At 44.5% G+C, this 20,779-nt stretch overlaps 1 protein-coding gene across 3 annotated transcripts in view; it reads left to right on the top strand.

The window, feature by feature from the left end:
* The window catches only part of SH3PXD2A (SH3 and PX domains 2A), a 269,677-nt gene that overhangs the window by 185,052 nt on the left and 63,846 nt on the right, over nt 1–20,779 (top strand). For 2 of the 3 annotated variants that reach the window (XM_075026320.1, XM_075026319.1), the window contains exons 7-8: nt 804–851; nt 9,979–10,110. In XM_075026320.1, the coding sequence (XP_074882421.1) occupies nt 804–851; nt 9,979–10,110 (180 nt within the window). Of the gene's footprint in view, nt 1–803; nt 852–5,888; nt 6,024–9,978; nt 10,111–20,779 lie in introns of those variants that run through there. The other variant, XM_075026321.1, reaches the window with a different exon arrangement.

The raw sequence follows: 20,779 nt of genomic DNA, 5'->3' as shown, positions 1-20,779 counted from the left end.
CACAGAAGGGGAATGTTTGCTGGTTCTTATTTTGAAATGGGAGCAAACCTACTAACTCTTAAAATATGCTTCCAGTGTATTCAAACAAAAAAACCCCGCTGCTTAATATTTGAAGATTATTCCCAGAATCCCAAGCCAAGTATTTACACCTCATTTCATGGAGGGGGAGGGAAATCTTTTGACCTTGTTGGTAGCATCTCTATTAGCTTTCTCCTTAACCATTTCTGCCTCATTCATTGGTTAAAAAATTGCATTCATAGTTATACTTTGAATGCACTTTTATTGGAGCTTTGTACTCTTTCCTGTGGAGTATTACTTGTCTGTTGTTATTTTCCTTAATACTATTCCAGAGTAACAAAATGCAAATGCTTGTGGAAACTTGCATGTGTTTGCTAAGCTTAGTCTCTGTGAGTTGCCTGTTGGTCTTTTGGGGATCATTAACAGCTGCAAAGCTAAATACTTTTGCAGGTCTGAGGCTTAATAAGTCAAACTGTCTCTTGGTATATATTCTCCGTCCTATTGGGAAGAAGCTCAGAGCATATCTTACTCTGAGATCTCAAAATCGGATCACGGCAGATCAGTTTCATAAGTTCTGCAAGTCCACTAAAACATAAAAATTAACTCAGTAGTTCTTATCACTTGACCTTTAACTAAGTCCCCATCATGCCAACACCACTCTTAAGAAAAACTTAATGTTTCTTTCAAAGCTGTCTTGACTAACTTCCAAACTTTCTGATACGACTGTTCTCTTGTTTCTCTAATTACTTTCTCTTTTCATGGCTGCCCTCTTCTTGGATTTCAAGTTTGGATGTCCAGTTTGTCTGAGACTCCAAAAAAGAGTGTCGCTCCAGGTAAATTCTTTTATCTTGGTGTTCTGCATGCTATTAAAAAGAGAAGTCTGTAGCTCAGACTGTGTGTGGTTTTGGAGTTGTCTTGAATGTGAGTCTCTGACAGTAGATATCCAGGATCTGTTGTCTACTTGTGTACTGGTTTTTCATGATGCATGACTTCTGATAAGGAAAAGCTTTGCTTTTCTGACTGCTGCCTCACCTTGATGTTGCTGCTAGCAGTGGATAATAGTTTGCTGTGTTGTATTGTCCTTGCCCAACTCAAAGCCACAGTCCAAAGCAGCTTCCCTTCTTGTGTGGGTTGACCCTGGCCACAGTTAAGTGCCTGCACAGCTGCTTCTCACTGTCCCATGTGGGATGGAGGAGAGAAGAGGAGCTAAAGTGAAAAATCTTGTGGGTCAAGATAGAGAGAAACATGACTTTATGCTCCTTGTTCTTCTGAAATGCTGTTTTTCTTTTCCACAGTAAGTAGAGAGGGTTTTATGGGGAAAACATGGGGCTATGAGGAAGATGCAAAATTTTCATGGGAGCATCAGGCTCCTTGTCACAAGGAGTTGGGAAGGAGGAGGGAGCAGGGAAACAACTTTTAAGTGAGGGGTCAGGGTCTGGGGAGAAGCAGTCCAATACAAGGCAAAAACTAAGCTTTATAATATAAGGTATCAGGACTTCTCTTGAGTAACCAGTGGATTTCTTCTGCAAATGTTTGTCACCTAATGTGGAGTACCACAGAAGAGGTCTTTTCTTCATTCAGACTTAGGAAAAATGATTATGAGCCGTAGACCCTGTGTCTGTACAGGATGCTGGCCTGGTCACCCAGGTGGTTCAGGCCACACGTAGGTCTCAAGGCAAGGAAAGATGGAAACACTCCTGCTGCTTTCCATACCAGATCTGGTAAATATTCAAGTTCATGCCCTGTTCAAAGTATGTGAACAAAATCCCGCCATCCTCAATGGATGAGTGCTTGCTTGTCTGAGGTTTTTAGTAAGCAAGACTGCTGTGATTTCAGAAATACTATCCTTGACAGAAGTTGAATATATCCCTGTGGGGTTTTTCCTGATCTTAGCAGAGGAGGTCTAATTTCAGGGTGGTAGTTGGATATAAAAGTGCAGAAATATCTGAAGTATTCAGTCACAGGAGCCTGGTGATTGATAGGTCACCAGGGAGTTCAGACAGAGAAACAGAACGAGACTGAGCGGGAGAGAAGCGTGTTGAGGGGAAGACAGAAGAGGTGGTGTCACTTGGGAAGAATGACAAGAAGCCCTCAGGTTACCTGGCTGGGGGATGAGGCTGGGTTTCTCTGACTCTACATCTGTTGCGACTGTTTCATGTTGCTATATGTAAAATGACGAATTGAATGCCAAGGCTTTCATCCTTCTTGAAGGGCAAGGAAGTGAAATCTTTACTAGATACAAATTTCTTCCCTTCTGCTGACTGCTTTTAGCTAAATGCGTCTTGCCAGTTTGGCTTCAAAAAAATTTGTGCGTGATGATGGGGCACGTGTAAGTGATTAATTGCATGGCGTGGTGCTCGAGAAGGTGAATGTTGATACACAGTCCTGCTCAGAAGTCTTCTGGTACATCTGGCAGGTTCTTAGTCCCCATGCTGTTCCAGTTCATGTGGCCTTTCAGTTTGTTTCTCATCCAAATGAATCCCCAGTTTCCAACACAGCTACTCTTCAGTCCAGACCTGCCATGGGCTGTATCCTAATGTGGCAGGCTGTCGGAGCAGACTTGAATTTGAATTTGATCTTTACCCATGTAGTACATACCTGTGCCCTGGGCTGGGGGTTGGAAATTAGAACAGAAGTCAGTTTTGTGCTGCCCGAGCTCCAGCTGAGGGCATGAACCTGCTCCACACAGTGGAGACTCTAACCAAGGATTGCAAGTGGTTTAATTTCTTACTTTGGAAAAAGACAGGTGCCATGCAGCCATATTCTGAGAGGTGCTGTGGTGGGGCACTAGTTGGGGTCACCCCAACTGCTGTTAAATTCCTTGGCTAGTCTGCTTTGTGCCACGTGGAGTAACGTCAATGCGTTGCACCGGTGAGCAGGACTAGGGAAAATGCCAGAGTATATAGGTGACTTCAGCCTAGTGGAAGACCCTGTCTAGCAGCTGTGTGAAAATCTCCAAGCAGTTTAACAGATTTGTGTGCAAAATACTTAAGTATTCTTAACTGTTGCTACCTGTAACCTAGTTGGTTGGAATAGCTGTTCAGAGAGCCAACTTTCCAAGAAGGAGTGGAAAGACAACTCAACTTTTTTTTTTCTCTTTTTTTTTCCTTTCACCCTCCTGCCTCTAATTTTTCTTGGCTCTGTCTTAAAACCTAGCAGATCAAAAATAAAAACTAAAAATCCTGAGACTAACAAGCTCCGCTTGGCAAAGGTCAGTACTGAATTTCTCCAATTGTCAGGATTTTGTTGGAAATGCTGCTGAGGACTGTAAAGAAGGAAGAACTGAACTGGAGCACTCGCTTGAGAGAGCGCCTGCCATTTACCATGGGCCAAGCTTGTTCCTGACACGCTCCCTGTGGGGGCTGTGTTTTGCTGCTGCTTTTAGCTGTGTGTTAGACACGTACTCTGGTGCTGGAAGCCACAGTCTACCCTAAAGCTGCCACTTGTCCCAAACTCTTGAAGGCTTATCCAGATCTTGGTTTTAGAAGTGCTAGAAAATACTACGTGTGCCTTATGCTGGGAAATGAATCCAGGCATCAGGTTAATTTGCTGCTGCTATGATTGCTGGTCATATTCCCTTCTTGGTGGCAATGCATGCTATTGGCTTGGGCTCCCTGTAGCTGTTTGTAGCAGCAACCCAGGGGGCTAGGAGGGAGTTAATGCAGTTCATGGAGTTACCATCTATACCAGGTCTCTGCACGTATAGCCAGAAGGATGATAAAGACTAGAGTTTTAGCTACTCTGCAAGGAAGCTATTGCCCCATGTACTGAAAGGCTTGTAGAGCACATGAGCTCTGTGGAGTTGAGGAAGGTATATGTATGGATGCTCACTTATGGAGAAACTTCTTGTATATTAATCATGGCTGCTAACCTGGGGTGAGAGGGTTTGCATGCTGACCTGGCCATCACTGGTTGCATGGTGCTCAACCTTATTTTATTCTCAGGCATTCTTTGGTATGTGGACAAGGTTTTAGGCCAAACTTCTCTGGCTTTGGCTCTTCTGAATTACTTAAGTGGTCTGATCCAAACCCTTCCCTTTCTGCTTTTAATCCTGTCTCTGCTTAATAGCAGGGTGTCACCTGCTTCTGAAACTCTTTTCTGAAAATGCAACAGAATTGCTTTGTTCTTTGTAAAAGGGCTACCTGGCTGAGCTCAGGAAAGAACTACAGAAATGATAGTGTGTTAATAACCCATTTGATAGACTTATGCAAATATTTGTCTATAATGATGCAAAGGGATTTTTGTCAGTGCTGTTTTATTGCTAAGACCTGGAGACTGGACTGGACTTGTACTGAATTCCTTCAGTTACTATGGGTGGTGCTGAACTTCTGTTTCTGTCCAGAAAGCTTTGTGACTCAGGACTGCTACACCAAGAGCTGTTGATCTCTGAAGTTAAACACTGCTAGGATTGGGGGGATTCCTGTCTGGCAGAAGGGATGAAGATGAATCCCCTTTCCCCTTTTCCACCTGTGAGTGGCTTTTAACCTCCAAGAATAATTGATGTGCAAATATAGCCTGAATTTTGTTAAGTGGGAAGGGGACTGAAGAGTGAAAGTCTGGAGTGCAGGAGTATCCAGGAGATGAGTCAAAGGCCTGATTGCTTAGGGCATATTAAGAACAAAAACCGGAAAGAACAAACAAACAAAAATCCAAAACAAAACAAAAAACCCTCACTGAATAGAAGGGAGATCCTAGGCTTAGAAACATGGTTTTGATCTGAGTCTGTATTGTCCCCAAGGAGATTTGTAGGGGGCTTCATCAGTCTCATCCCACTGCTTACTCTAGGAACTGGTTATTTTAGGAACTGCTTTTCTGAGACCCCTGTGAGATTGTGCAGCTCTTGTGTAATCTCGTGTGCTTTACGTGGTAAAGTCTGTTTTTCATCTTGTGTGCAGTAGACACTTAACCCAATTTTTAGGCAGACCTAAGCTCTCTATCTTAAAATACTTGGGGATAGATCCCTGGTGGAAGGCTGAAAGAAAACATGCAGTTTCAATATGTTTATTTATCATAGTGACATGGTCCTTCTGATAAGAAAGAAAAGAGGTAGAGTTTTAAGGGGAGAAAAATCCCTGTGTTTAGAGCTGGGTATATGTTGTGAGGGGATAGACTGATTTGAGGATTTTAAGTAGGCTTGCTGCTATTCTGGGTATTCTTTTTTCTTTTTTTCTTTTTTTTTTTTCTCCTTTCCCAAAAGGAGTTTTCTGGAGATACATAAAGGCTTACCCTTGAAGAATTGGCTTTAACAAGAAACCACAGGTCTAGATCCAAGCTACCACAGTTACTCCTCCCTACGTGCAGAAAAATGTGAAGCTCTGACTTTATCATATGGAAAGCTGTGACACTCGGGGATGCTTTCTGCCAGACGCCCCTGCGCGCAGACCCTGCACGTGTCCTCAGCAGTTGTGCCCAGGTCGGAAGAGCTGAACTACCTGCCAGTTGGTTGTTCAGCTGTGAATCATCGTTATGGCGTTCACTGACCGTTTCTGTGGTTTTGGCTTCTTCTGCAAAACTTCTACTGACCAGCCCAGTACTAATTCATTTAGTCTGAATCTGTAAACACTTGATTGATAATCATAAAAGGGCAATATAAAAGCCTGTGCGCTGTATGGATTAAAAGAGCAGACATGTTTATAGCCTGATAACAACAGAGTATTCTGGCAAAGATCAGGAGTCTCAGATTTCCATATCCAGATGATTTTATTTTTGGAGTCCAGTTGGTGGTTTTAATTTTTGGCTATTGCAAAACCATCGTAGGCCTTAGCTGTTGCAACATAGGAGGAGGAGGAGGAAGACGTTGCTTGGAACGGGTGCTCTGCACTCTTATTTAGGAGGCTTTCACAGTAGTTGCTGGTCTCTGAGTACAGTGGGAGGAATGATGCTCCCTCCTCGCTGCCTGGTGAGGGGGACAGGGCGCAACTGTGTCACTTAATAGTGCCAGCTGTGAGGGGCATGGACAAGCTCCGATGACATTTCTGCCCAGCCCCAGGAAGGGAATCGTTGAGGTGAGGAGCGGGAGGATTGTAAAGTGGAGCCCTATGGAGAGGAGGAGGGGTATCCTCAAGACTTTAACCAGGAAACGGACTCGAGGCAAAAAGAAACGGAGAGGCAAGCAAACTCTTATTTCAGCCAGCAATCTATCGTGTGCTCTGCTCTGGGGAGGGCTTGCAAGTTGGAGCTAAACCAAAACACTAATTCTGCTTTTTTGGGGGAGAGGAGGGGGGGACTCTACCTGGCACATGAGCCTTATCCTGTCCTCTGCTCTCCGTTTCTCCTGCCTGGGCTGAAGAGGCTTTTAAGAAAGTGGGGCTGTAATGTCAGGGGGGCATTGCAGTGTGCATATGAGCTTGCTGGGGAACTTCTGCCACTCTGCATCCCTCTTCTCTGGCGTGCTTCACACTGAGCAGGCTGTTACTCTTCAATGAGATGCTGTGTCCTGTGTTACAAATTAGACCTGAGCTAATTGGCAGGGATGTGGAAGTGCCCACGGCAGCGTGTGTAATTGGTGCTGTGCTCTCTGTAGTGTTGCCCATCTTGTTCTTTTTGAATCCCCTTTGCGTGGAAAACCTGCGGTCTGATGTAACATACCAGCAATGTTGTAGGCATCCTGAGTGTCATTGAGGAGTAATTCATCTAAAGATGCTTGTGGGGGATGGAAGGCTGAGGAGGGTTAAAATTTTTTACCCCACTGACTGTAACTGAAGGGAATACAGTAACAACCTAAACCAGCCTACCCAGAAAATGTTTAAGGCTTTTGATTGCTGGGAGGAGCTGTTTCTCTGTCGTCTGTCTTCCTCTCCTTCCTCTTTCCTCCTTTACTGTTACTGAAGCCTTCCCCACTGTGCAGTGCTTAACCCTGGGTGAGCATCGCTCTGGGAGCCACAGGGACCACACTGCTCCAAAGGGGATATCATCTAGGCATGATCTGCTGTAGCTGTAAATGAACAAGTTTGTTTGACCTTGGTTACTTCCTAGACCAAGGAATTTATCACTCTACTTTTTTTGTCTTAATAGGAACCCTCTAACATTTATACGAGCTTCTGTTAAAACAGTCTCTTAATTGTATATGTTGCACCAGCCACTGTAGTGACAAATCTTCCTGCAGCAAGTACCTTTTCCAAGGCAGCACAGAGTAAATGGCATCCTAGAGTCCTGCTGGTTTCAGATATGTGAGTGCAGATATAATCTAACTTGCCAGACTGTTGTAAACCCACTTTTTTTGGAGCCAGAGCTGCGGAGGTGGATTTGAAGTGCTGCTTCTCTGGGTTTCCTGGCAAGGGCGCTCCTCTGGCACATGGTCCCTGGCTTGGCCTCAGTGGCTGATGGTGGGGTGTTTGCCAGCCTGCGCTCCAGCCTGGTCCTCTCCTTGTTCCCAGCAGGGAATCACAGTGTATCACAGGAGCACTGCTCCTGCCACCAAGCCAGTGCTGTGTTTTGGGTTTTCCTTGCTCTACTCCCATGAAAACTATCTAGGAGATTAGAGGAAGTAAGACGGTTGGGATGTCTATTTAGCAGGTAGCTTCCTGCATGTCCCCTGCTCCCTCTGCCACTGGTCCCTCCTTTTGCCTTTCCACACACCTAATTCTCTGCTGATTACATGCATAAATGGCTTCTGTTTCTGGTTAGAGAACTGGCATTTATCTTAAGACTAAAATGAAGTAGGGGTTGTAGGTGTTACTAGCATAAATACGTTGGGGGAAGATGATAATGCTGCCCTATTCTGGACTGGAGAAGGGACTGTGTGGGAAGCAGTGTGAAACGGGAAGGCATCTCATCACAGTCTAGATAACCCAATTAGCACTGGTTTAAAGCAGAACACACAAGTCAAGTTGATTCATTGTGAGCAGAAACATGATGCTTACTTGGAATGCACAGCTATCGTGAAAATTTTTATTATAAATTTCAGTGTTGTCAGTTCATGGTCTTCTCCCCCTATTCCTGCTACTGGCTGTGATTCAACTATCTATACAAAAGCTAAATCTCTTAAACACAAACTTCTAGAGGAGATGACTCCTCTTTAAAGAAAATTAACCTACGTAACCTGAGGAGAGTCAGAGGCACGCTTAGGGAGCAAGGAAGTCTTCTAATTTTCTGGATTTCTTAAATCTGGTCCAAAGGGAGGTATTGTGATAGTGTTTCCTTTCAGGAAATGGTTGAATTAATTGCTTTTTGTTCTAGGATTTTCATTTCACAGGATGCTGTTTTAATGGCTGATGCATTCTTTACCTCTCTCTTGGCAGGGATGCTAATTATTTGTCTGTAGAATCACTTTGGATCTTCAGCCTAAACGCATATGAACATGCTGCATTTAGAAACACAGTGCTGAGCATCCTGTGCTTGGCTGTCAGTCCCCTGACTTGTCTGGTGGAGTTTCAGACCATGCTGCTTCCTTCCCATCTCTTGTAGCCAATTTGTCTTCAGAGATTCAGGAGACCTGGAGTGTGCTCCTGGCTCTGCCCCCGTCACGTGAAATGGGACTTTCAGCAAGTCATACATCTGCTTCTGTCTCCGCTTTCCATCTGCGTCTTAATCTAGAGAGACAGGAACTGCCTCTTAATATGTAAAATGTATAATAATGCTGTTGGCCCAACCACTCTGCCCTAATACATGCTGCTGTAATTCAGGAAACCTGTAAAATAATTTTGCATTAGGGCATGTTGGCTCTTAGACAGAAGTTGTAGGTGCTTTTTGCTCTGGTCTGACACTTTGAAGAGTATATGAATAAGGGCGAATTAAGAAACCCTGATGTCCTAAAGGTTTTCATGACTTTTCAAGGCAGTTTCCAGGCAGAGCACAGTCGGTTTGTGCCTGGGCTTGGAAGTGCAGAGGCCCCCATCGGCACTGTTTATGTTGCACCGGAGAGCCGAGATGCGTCTCATACGGCGAGCAGCAGCGCGAGGAGGTCTCCCTCCACGTCTGGCACAGTGATGTGCCTGCCTCGCGGCTCCACCCCAAAATGCACAATTTCGGGTTGGGGGTAGAGAAGTCAGAAATCAAAAGAACCCAAGAAGAAACTCCAGGAGTGTGGGGGAAGGGAGGAGAACCGTTATTTTGCACCTTTTTTCCACCCCTCTGTGTGAGAGCCTACTCTCGTTCATAAATGGCTCTGATAGCCGAAAGCTCGCGGCACAAAGAGAAACCGAACAACTGGAGAGGTTGGCTCCAAGGGCTCCAAAAAGGCGCCGAAGGGCGATGGAGAGGGGGAAGCCGGCGTGCTGTGCCCTGGTCCCGCTCGGGGCTGCTCTGCCGCGGGGAATGCGGAACTGCGGAGCTGGCGGGGGGCAGGAGGGGGGTGGCCGTGTTTGAGCAAGGATCTGGCGCTATAACTTTTTTTTTCTTCTTCTGTTTCAAGTAAACACTCTTCCCCGCCCTCCCCTCTCTCCCTCCACCCCACCTCCCTCTCTTTCAATCCTGCTCATGTGTTTCTATTTAAGGGCTGCAGTGCGGACGAATATGATTGGCATCTACAGCCCCCTCTTGACTTTCAGCTCAAGCCTTTAGAGTGGAGAAGGAGCTGAGCCGCCAAGGGGAGAGCTGTTTTTTTTTTCCTTTGGGTTTACTGGGGGGATGGCTCAGCTGTGGATTTATGCTGCTTCTGCCCAGGATTTTTCTCTCTGAATGGGAGCAAGGATTGTGGAAACCATGTTGGGAAGAGGTTTATTTTCAGAATCCATCATGAAACTTTGCAACTAATTCACTGTTTTCAGCTTCTTTTCGTATTTTTTTCCTCCCTTTTTTCTTTTTCTTCTCTCCGATGTCCCTCTGTGCTGCTGGGTTGTGGGCCAGAGGAGGCTGTTTCTATATGGCCAGCCATTTGGGGATATGCTGCGAGCCAAGGTTGTTTGCTGATTCGCTTGGCTCTGGTGACAAGTTGGCCTGTCGTGAATCGGATGGACGGAGGTCGCTCTCAAGGAGCCATGGCTGGAAGCTGGCTTACGGCTTGCTTTTTCCCTTCCCCAGGTGCTGATGCTAGCTCTGAACCCATGATCCTGGAGCAATATGTGGTGGTGTCCAACTATGAGAAGCAGGAGAACTCTGAGATCAGCCTCCAGGCTGGAGAGGTCGTGGATGTCATAGAGAAAAACGAAAGCGGTAAGACACGTTTGCTGCTTTTCCTTCTTCCAATGGTCCAATTTTTGCATGTGTTCCTCTTCTTTCGGTTTCCTCATCACTACTTGTAGCTGTACGTTAGCTCCATCTGGTACAGTTACTATGTCTGGCTGAGGATGTTGAAGTTTCTCAATGTTGATTTGGGCTGGGGGCCAAATGTTGCCTTCTACTGTAAGAATGTTTCATAGGTTTTGTGTGTTAATTAGCCAAAGTACACTAATGGAAAATGAAGGTGAAGGCAGAGAAGGATCTGCAGCTAATGAAGCTGATGTATAGTAGACTGATATAGTTGCCCTGCTGTCTCTTCAAGTCTCTGTCAGCATTTCCATTACTAACTCCCTTTTTGGAGGATTTATAGGATGAGTGTTTAAAAATTGCTTGGGATGAAACTTGGCTTGACAGCTGAGCCCGTGGCCCACAGCTCGGTAGGAAGGGAGAGAGTGTGCGTAGATAAATACGTGGCCATACAGTTTCAAAACTTCTTGCGGGAGTGTTAATTGGGGAATTTTGAGGCAAGGAGGCAGAGTCTGTCATGTAAAAGCAAGATGAAATTCCTTCTGCCATCCGTGGAACAACCAGCTTCCACTTGGAAAATGAGACTTTTGGCAAGTGTTTGTATAGATGTCTTTTTTTGTACGTTAACTCTTGGATGCCTGGTAGCTTTCAGTCAGGCTGAACAAATGCAGGAGACTGCGTGCATGTGCGTGGTTGGAGCAGGTTAGCAGCTGGTTTGAGTAACTGCCTGTCTTCAGCAGCTCCCCCTCCTCCCCTCCAGCACTCCCTCTGTATTAATCCAGAGCTGTTGTCCAGGACTAGTTTCCAGCCCGCTCGTGACTTGTGTGTCCTCATCCAGAGGAACTGCTGGCATTTGGAGTCGTTCAAGCAAAAGCTCGTGTCGTGGTAGCTCCATGTGCAGGGCTGTCACAACTGCCTGGCTCTGGAGTGTATGCTGGGCATGCCAGAGCTTGGGGGAACCAGGGCACCCTGATCTGGGACTCAAATCCATCTTCCAGAGCTCTGAGTCATGTTATCCACAATGCTGACCGTACATTGTAATTTTTTTTTTTTTTTTTTTTTTTTTGGTTCTTTTAATGGAGCGGTAATTTCTCTGCTGTATGAAAGCCTGATGCTTGTTTGGCTCAAAGCAATGCAGTTAGTTTCTGGCTGGTGATTTAGCATGGTGTCCAAAAGGATAGTGTGTGGAAATGCACTGGCTAGTGTGAACAGAAATGCCTGTCTCCTGGGTACTGACTGTATCACTTGCAAAACTAGTAGAGGTCAAAATGCTCATCTGCCCCACTTTAAAGCAATCATTATGATTGAAGGGGGGAAAATGTCTTAACTTCTTAAACTGTGTCTGGGCTAGTGGACAAGCATCCTCCCTTCCAAGCTTGATGGCTCCTCATTGTCAACAGTAGGTGTTGCTGCTGTCGGAACAAGCCTGGTTATTGTGGCAACTTACATTCATATCCGATGATATCCCTGTCTAGGATAATGCTTATGGAGCCAAGGGAATTTGGCTGTTAAATAATGCAAGAAGTATATGAATTCCAAATTACAGTTCCTTTGTGTTTACTTTTAGTGTGGCCTCTGCTTTGCATGGTTCACGTCATATTGTATTGAACCATATAGTATTTGGAGATATAAATGGAGAGTGTCAGGGTTTGAATTTAATTAGTGGGTCTAGAAATGTGACTCTTCTTAGGAAACACCCTTGAATTTGGATTACGGTTCTTAAGACCATATTCTGATGCTTAGCAGCCAGATTTCTTAATGTCTATGTAAACAAGGAAGGAGGTCTGAAGCTGTGAACTCCATACTATGATCTTGCCCTATATATTTTTATATATATGTATAAGAGATATATATTTTAAAAAACCCTTAAGTCACAGATTGGTGATGGAGAGAGCATCATTTGCTTTGGATGCTTGTCTAAACTGTTCTGGCAGGGAAATCATGTTTTAGTTGTTCCAAGAACGGGACTCCACACATACACTATTTCTCTCCCCTAGGTTAGGGATACCACAGGAATGACTTTATGACTTCTTGTCTCTTCAGCTATAGCTGAACCTATGAATGGCGTGTAATGAAATTAGCAAAAGTTTCTGAAGTGTCAACTTTTAAAACTCATGAGTTATTGTTTGAATTTCAGTGTAGGCAAGCAAGGAAGCCTAGTAGATGCAGTTATGACTTCTAAGAACATGGGGACACACTTTTCAAGAAAATAAGATTATTGGACTATGCACATGTGTAGTAATTCATCTGACTGTATGGTTATGTTGGCTTCCAAAGTGTTGCGAAACTATAGCTGCAATTGTATAAATTAAACTTGTTCTCCTGATCCAGACGGACAAAAGTGATGTAAAGTATTACGGATGTCACCTGCAGCAGGGACAGTTTCTTCAGTGGAAGGAAGGAAGGAAGTATGGCTAGGCTGCTTGTTAGCTGTGTGGCTGAGAAGTCCCATCAGACTGGACAGTGCGCATTGGATGCGCTGCCTGGCCAGTATCTCAAACTTCCTTGTGTGTATACATCCGTATATCATGTGTCTGGTTTGGGGTTTTTTTAACTGTACTTTGGGGAAGCTAGACATGAAAAGGCACAGGTGACTGCCTGATTTTAAAACCTTGCCTAAATAGGGTGGCTTGCTAATGCCTAGGGACACTTAAATGGTTCTTTTGTTTCCTGAAGCGGGAAGAACCTTAACTTGGCTCTGTTGCATGGCTTTGTAGGGAAGAAACACCTTCTCTTTACTGGTCAAGTGGCCCTCTGCTTTTTACACAAGGAAGCTCAAAACTAGTTTCCGAACAATGGTGCCTGTTTCATGTCCTGCTGGGTTTTTTCTTCTGAACACTTCTAGGGCCTGAGCAAGCGTCACCGTCTCCTCTGATGTTTGCCTGCAAATTTTGTACCCCCCTGAAAGGAAGTAAGCTCTGCTTTCAAAGGCCAGTGTATATAGGGCAGAGGTAGAAGGGAAGGAAAATCTGGTGACTGATTTATTGAAGTCTTACCTGGTTATCATCAAGCTACATTAACTTTGTTAAGTAAGTGTGTTGCATTTACTGTATAGTATTATTCAGTGTTACTTTTCCCACAGATGGTATTTAAGGCATCTTGCAGGCAAATACGCACAAGCCCATTCAGTAGAGCCTTGTCTCATACCTAGTTTTCTTTTTCAGTAAGAGTTGGATAAGGTTGTCTTCATTATTGTGCCAATGGAAGTTATGACTTGGACATCATTTGAAGTTGAGACTTCTGTTCAGTATTATGACTTAAAAGCAAGGTCAGCATAGCATATGTGGTGAATAATTCTTGAAACCCTTCATCTCAGTTATGAAGCCCATGGGTCGCTGTCACCCAACTGTTGCTGCAATTGCCATGGAAGCAAACCTTGCTGGAATAAAAGAAATCTGTAGGATTTCTATACTTCAGAACAAATTATTTAGTAATGTACCAGCTCTCAGACTTCAACACTTGGTTTTTGCAGCAAATGCCTATCTTGGCTCAACAAACAAAACTACAAAAATTGTCCTTCGACCTTAATTCTAGTTGCATGAGCAGAAGACCAGTGGCTGATGTATCTGATGGATATTTATCTCTTTCTTTTTTCCTTAGCTGAGGAGGAAAATCTGCATGTAGCAATGGTCACAGATGCATCAGGAGAAGAACAGAGGTTTACAGTCTCTACAGATGGTGTCTGGGAACGGGCTGTAGTTCCAGGGCTTGTGTTCCTTGCTAGAACTGACTGTGATTTGTTTAAAGGCACTGTGTAACCAGCCTGCACTGTCCAAGGCTATCTAAACATTTCTGAGCTGTTTCAGAATAACAATGTGAATAGTTGACTCGAGTCTTGTCCTTCAAGTACCTAGGCTTCTTTTAAACCTTAACTGAAAAAGCCTTGTGGAATGACTTAAAAATGTATCTCTGCTGCAGAAAAGAAATGTTGTGACTTTAAAGCAGGAATCCGACAGAGATTTCTTTAAGGTAGAAGGGGGAGGGACTGGGCCAGAGCAGCTCCCTGTCTGCCAAGTTTTGCGTGGATGTGGCTTGAAATGGTCAAGCTATAAACTGTGGCGGCAGTGTTTGCAATGGAAAACCTGACAGGCGGTGAAGTATAAGCGTACTCCCGAGCACCTCTGCCTCCGCTGCTGCTCTACTTGCAGGCAGGATGGGCGCTCTTCCCTTGCGGCCCCCAGGAGCTATGTCTGCAGCAGAGGCATGGTGGGATGGCATTTTCAGCTGGGCTGAGAAGGATCATAGCCATTTCCTTTGCAATTACATAACTGCAGACCAATTTCCAATATTATATTACACGCAATACGTAAAACAAAGCTATTATGGCTAGTGTAACTTTATTGGGACCCAAAGAGATCTCTGGGAAGGGAGGCTGCTCTTCTCCCCTTAGCTGGGATGTGGGATATGTCGCTGAAGTATCACCATAAGGAAGGTCTCTGCTTATCTGGGTGCCCTGGCTTAGGGGTCTTGGGACTTGCTGGTTGTCTGCACAGTGTCAGGAGGCTAGTGTGTGTCTGGCAATGCGCTCTGCTCCACCATTTGATTTCACTTGTGCTGCAGTTGTGATCTAGGAGAGGGACATGGAGAGACCACAGCTTTCTTGAGAGTGACTCCTAGGGGTGTACTGGCTTCGCTATTGCAAACTCCCTCCTCTTAGATTGAGGGCTTTTTGAGTTAGGCTTCTGCCTCTTCATGGGGAACACAGCACCCTTGATTTGAAGGTGTTGCTTTCCAGGGTTAAGAAGTGGTTTTACTTGGTACCAAATTGGACCAAGATTACTTTCATGGTTAACTACTGCATCTTGGCTAAAGGTACACCCTTAAAATGTTCCAGGTAGAAACAGAGAAACATGGGTTTTTTGCAACTCATGGATCAATCTTTCATCCCTATATCCCCTCTGCCATGCCTGTTGTTGCAAGTAGCATTGATTTTTTGGTCCCCTTTCTTTAGTGTTGGTGGTTTTTTTGCTTTAAGTTCTTTAAAGACCACTGTTCCTGTCTTGCACCTGCTTTCTGCTGCTCTACCCCTTTCTCTAGGATGTTGTCTTCATGATCCCCGCTTTGTACATGGGGGGAGCATGGCACTGTATGCGCTGCTAGCAGATGTCTCTCAGCATGAGTATTCTCTTGCAAAAGCTGGCCAAAACCCAGTACACATCCATTTATTCTAACAGGTAAATTAGCTAGCTAGCAGTTTCCTAGGCTTCAGAAATGTGGTTGTAGGTCTACACCAAATTGAAAATGCAGTTACCATGTTTGCTTATGAATTGACAATAGCTTTAAATCCACTGGTCAGATGTATTACCAGACATGGTACGCCTAATTGCCAACATCATGCTTTATTTCAGGTGCAATTGTGCATGCTGGCTTTCCCTGGAAAGCTCTTTTTCCTTACAGAGCATTTCAAGAGAATGTGGTCCATCAGATGTGATGCAGGACTTGGTTTCTGTTGTACATCCAGCCCTGCCCTGCTGTTTGCTCTGAGAAAGCTATTTCAGTTCTCTGCGTTTCCATTCCTTCACAGCATGGCTGTGTATTTGAATTTTAAACCTTGTAAGAGACCATGGTCGTGATATAAAAAGTAAATACTCCCTCATACAGCAGCCCCTTCTCATCATTAGCCCTTGAGCTGTGCCTGGAATTTGAGGAGGAAAAGCAAACACTTATGTAGGTCGAACACCTTTCCTCTAGCACCGGTGGCTTCATCCCAGAGGACAGGTTTAGGTGAGTGGCCACCACTAAATACCTGGGATAGCTTGTGTAACTACTCCTCTGTGTACCAGTGTTCATAATTCTCTAACAAGCAGAGCTGAGTTCAAGGAAGGACCACCCTAAACCCCTTCTTCAAAAACAAAGTTCTGTAGACTTCAGTGCCCTACTCTGAGCGCAGTGCTGCCTTGCTGTGCATCGTGCCTTTCTGGGCCTGTCACCAGCCCTGCAGCAGAGGATACTTGATCCACTTATGAATCAGTTCCTGTCCTGCTGCAGTTTTCTGCCCAGTGTATGTACTAAAGCGGACAAACACAGGCCATCTGAGAAGGCAGGGTGGGTGATTAGGAATTTTTGGCTAGGAGTTACTGGACAGTTGTTTAATGTCCTAAAAAACAGTGTTTGTATAAGTCCCTCCAAACAGGGACAATGCTGGCAAAGCAGAGATGCTTTTCTCCTTCAAATGCTTGCAGCTCAGGGGCTGGAAGAGGGCTTCTCCGTGCAGGCAGAGTTTCAGTCATCTGTGGTGAGGGTAAGCGTGCTCAATGGCACTTGCCTGTCTCACTGCAGCAGTATCTTTGTCTTCAGGCTTTTTGGAGGTAGTGACTAAGGTTGGTTGTTCTCGTTTTGTTTTGCAGCAGTGTAAGCAAAGCATCCTGTTTGTGTGTCTGTTTGCAAAGGGTGGGTTTTATTTTAAACTTTCGCTGTCTGGAAGCTGGTGTCTATGGAGGGAGCCTGGGTGCCTTGTTTTAAAGTAGTCAATGGAAATGGGGTCAACGGAGTATTGATAGGACGAACAGGAACACTTAGACTAGTCCTGGCTCTGTGCTGGCTCCGGGGGAAGCCTGAGACAAGCTTAGAGCAGAGAGGTAAAACTGGATGTGAAGACTTGCTCTAGCCAAGTTCTCACTGGAGATCAGCTCCTTTCTGGGAATATAGTGCCTGACCAACCCTGCAAACACTTCAAACAGGCACTCCCTCTTCCAATGACCTGTTTGCAAAATGTTGCATGGATGGAGAGAATTTACACTCACACCAGAAACAGCCGGGTCAGCAGGAGATGAGGAGGAGCCCTCCTTCCTCTGCTTTTGCCCCTGGGAGCCCAAGGGTGGGGTGACACTGTCTAATGACTTTAGCAGCTGTACTATGCTGGAAGCAGCCCTTGACAGCCTACCCTGACCTCTCTGGTGATTCTGTTTTGTAAGCTATTTTCTGACCCCTTTTCTTTTTTCTTGCCTTTTTTCTAATCTAATTGGATTTTTAAATGTGTGCCTCTGCAAGGGTAAGGGGGTGGTGGCTGCTTTCTTCTTCTGACTGTACAACTTTCAGCAGGCAAAGGATGTTGGTATGGCTGAAGCCCTCATTTGAGTTTCAAGAATTTAACTTAGATTTACTGTGCCGAGAATGGAAGCGTGCCGCAACATTTCTGAAGTGGTTACCTCTGAGATGCAGTTCAAGGCTGCCCCGTACTTAGGCTTGAACGATAAGCTATTTGAGACTGACATTTCTAGACCTGCCTACTGCTTGAGCATCACCACACCATCATCTCAGCTGAGGTTGGGAGGTTGCTGCATAAAACAAAATGCTTGAATTATGAATGCGTTGTAATATTCGTGCTGCTGTCTTGTGATGTCTAAATGCCTTTCCTCTCCCCCACTTAGTAACTTACATGGCAAGTGACGTTTATTTCTGTGTTTAAGAGCTGGGAAGGTAACTATGCTGGAATCAAAGCAGGGTTGTTACTGCTCTGGTGTTTGTAGTTGTCCTCTGTCACTGTGGAAAATTACATTGTTCTCCATTGCCACCTCCAAAATACCTGTGGTTTTGTGACTGGGCAAAGGGATTGAGGTGGGCTCCTGCTTTTCTGCTGGGAATACTTGTTCCAGGCCTGTGATAAGGAGAGATTGTCCCTTTAACTGCGCTGTGACATTTCCATCTCTTCTGGGAAGCCCTTCTGCATTTCATAGACATTCTTGCTTGGTTTTCCTTTGCCCAACTTTGAATCGCAGTATATGCTTGCTCTGACTTCTTGGTGACAAGCTCATTATGAACACTTGAAATATGGCTGTCTGGTAACACTATGCCCTTTGCAATGCCTAATTCTGCTGAAGCTTTCCTGGGACATCTCCAAACTGCTCTGGAGCACTGCTAGTAGGGATGTTTTGCTTGTTGGGATGAAGGAGTTGATTGGTGGCTTGTATTATTTGAGTCCCACTTGAGTTGGGAACAGCTGAATGTCTTACTAAAGTGACCTTTGGTGCATTCATAAAGCCTTGCTAAAGTTAACTAGTAGTGTTGTCCTGTCAGGTTCATCGTGGAAGCTTTCAGTGTAGTAAGAAATGAATTACTATTTTCCAAGCAATGCTGCCTCATTTCATTCTCTCCTAGAGGGAAAAGAATGATTAACAAGTAATAGGGACATAAGAGATGTCATGGGGTCATATTCTTCTAAAGCGTTCTCCTCTTTAATAGTACCTATCAGATCCCCTCTATGTAGTGTCTGCTTTTAAATTGTTTTAAAGGAACATGCCTCCAGATAGAGACACAGTAAGGCTGAACTTCCAGTTTGAAATCATCCCTATAGAGCATATTTTCTCAAATGCTTTGGGCTATAGTGTGTGGTTTATATTCATTTTTCAGTCCCATTCCCATTGTTTGACTTAATCTTGGCCAACTGCTGTTCTGACAGGGATAGTTCAGTTATGTGGAATTGGGGGTTTTTTCCCCTTTTTATGGAGACTTCTGAAGTCCAACCACTTTGACTTCTGCATTCATTTGCCTTTTCTTTAGCTGATGTCATGTCTTTGTGGGACAACTCTCCCCCACCCTCAAATTTCTCCAAGCTGGGGGAAGGGTTATTGCTGTGAATAGGAAGTCTCCAGGTACATTAAATATGCATCTCCAGGGCTGGGTTTTTCCCCCATCTCCTGTCCTCTAAGCATCCCACTGAAGTAAACAGGTTCCCTTTTAAACTTCCTTCCACCTGGCTTGATGTGGAACAAAATACTACCTGTTTAGTTCTACAGTTCTCTAATCTCTCAAGAAATGGGAATGGGAGCCCAGGGAGAGGAATTCCCCTGCCTTGCAAGGCCCAGCAGAGCAAGAAAGCCTTCACACAGGCAGGAGTGAAAGAGGTCCTGCAAGGTTGCCAGGTCAGCATGCACAGAGACTTTTCTTGTCTCCAAGCCACAAGAAGTGTAGTTCAAAGTGGGAAAAAGTCAATGTCGGCCCTTGCAAAGATTGTTTGTTATCTGCAGCTGTTCTGACTTCCCCATATCCATGGAGCTGAGACCCTTAAGCCGCACTCTAGGAGCAGGAGAGGGAAAAAGCCTGTCTGGACTTCATGTTTGGTAGCTGTGGGCATGAAGTCTGCTCAGGACTTCTGAGACTGCCCTGTTAGTCTGGTTGCTGGGGAGAGAGTGGGATGTGACCACTGAAACCACGGACTTGAAGACTTAGTTGTCTATAAAGGCAACTTAGTCTCAGAGGAACCGGGCACATCAGTAAGTGCGGAGAAGCCAAGATAGCAAGAAATACTACCTTTAAGTTTGCTGTACAACTCCTGAATAGTAAGTAGACTCTCTGAGGCCCCTGAAAACTTCAATTCTGAAATTTCCAGCTGACTGCAAGTTCCCTCTTCTTTCCCTTCTCATCTAATCCTGCTGTGCTGAGACTTTATACTCAGGCAGATAGTTAAATTCTCTCTCTTTCCACTGCATACCCTGTTTGGAGCCCAGGATGGCAGGCTGGAAAGGAAAAAATTTTACACAGCATCCCTGGTTGGAGCCTTTACTCATTACCTCCTCTGTTTATGCAGTCACTGCCAGTTTCAAGACCCTGAAACCTGCCCCAAGAAAATGTTTCCAAGGAAAATCTGCTTTTCATATTAGAATACATAAACTTTCTAATGATTGGGTTTCCTATATCAGCCAAATAGGTCACCAGCTCAGCACTGCAGCAAGAAACTACCTGAGGCCAAGAAAATACAAGGATATTACTGAGGCCTTCCAATGAGTCCTGTAGGTACCTTGTGGGCTATGTTCCTTGGGATGTGACTGCCTTTAAAAAAAAAAAAAAAAAAAATTAAAAAAGCATTGTTTTCATAGGTTTTTGTTATGTCAAAGTTTCTTTTAAGAAAGCAAGTCATTGAAATGGCTTTAAATAAGCCCCGAAAATACTAAACTTAATGCATAGTGACTGACGTCTTCTGCCCTTTGTTCTAGTTAATCAAGAAAGCAATTGTACACAAAAACTTTGGCTCTTGTGGTGACTTTCAGGCCCATTTTCCCAAGTAAGCAAAAGACTGATGGTGCATTTTTGTTGTGTCAGATGAGGACAAGATTAATAAAAGATGGAAGAGATTTTTTTTTCCCCAAGCTGCACAGCAAATAAGCAGTTCTAATAATACTTTGGCAGTAAAATGGAAGCTGTAATCATTAGCAGACGCGTTTCAGTTACGACTAGTAGCATAACTCGTTACTTTTGGTTTTCATGTTAAAAAGAGTTCAGTTTCCCCACAAACCAATTTCTTGTCCATCTTCAGATTAAGCAAAACCTATAGAAGTAATTGTCTTTCTTAGGAGTTTCATAATACAATCAGATTTAGGGGGTGGCTTGACAGAGGGGTGTATGTCGGCTCTTCCCATCCACCCCTCGGGCTGAGACATGAGACTTTCCAGCATTCTTGATGGAGACTTCAATTATTTTTGTGGCAGAAAGATGTTGGCTCATGGCTAGATTAACTGAAGCAGTTCTGGAAGATGCAAGGGATGAGATGGGCTCTCTTGGATCTCTATTTTATTGGCTGGCTGCTTCTTACTATTTTTATTGGCCAGTTTGGTTTTTTGTATCTTGATACTGTGTGACTTCATCTGAAAGTTTCACATGCAATGGGACATCGCTTTATTTCAATAGAAACTGGACTGCA

This window comes from Buteo buteo, chromosome 4 (assembly GCF_964188355.1).
Source record: "Buteo buteo chromosome 4, bButBut1.hap1.1, whole genome shotgun sequence".
Classification (NCBI taxonomy): domain Eukaryota; kingdom Metazoa; phylum Chordata; class Aves; order Accipitriformes; family Accipitridae; genus Buteo; species Buteo buteo.
This window is presented reverse-complemented; position numbering and strand designations above follow the sequence as displayed.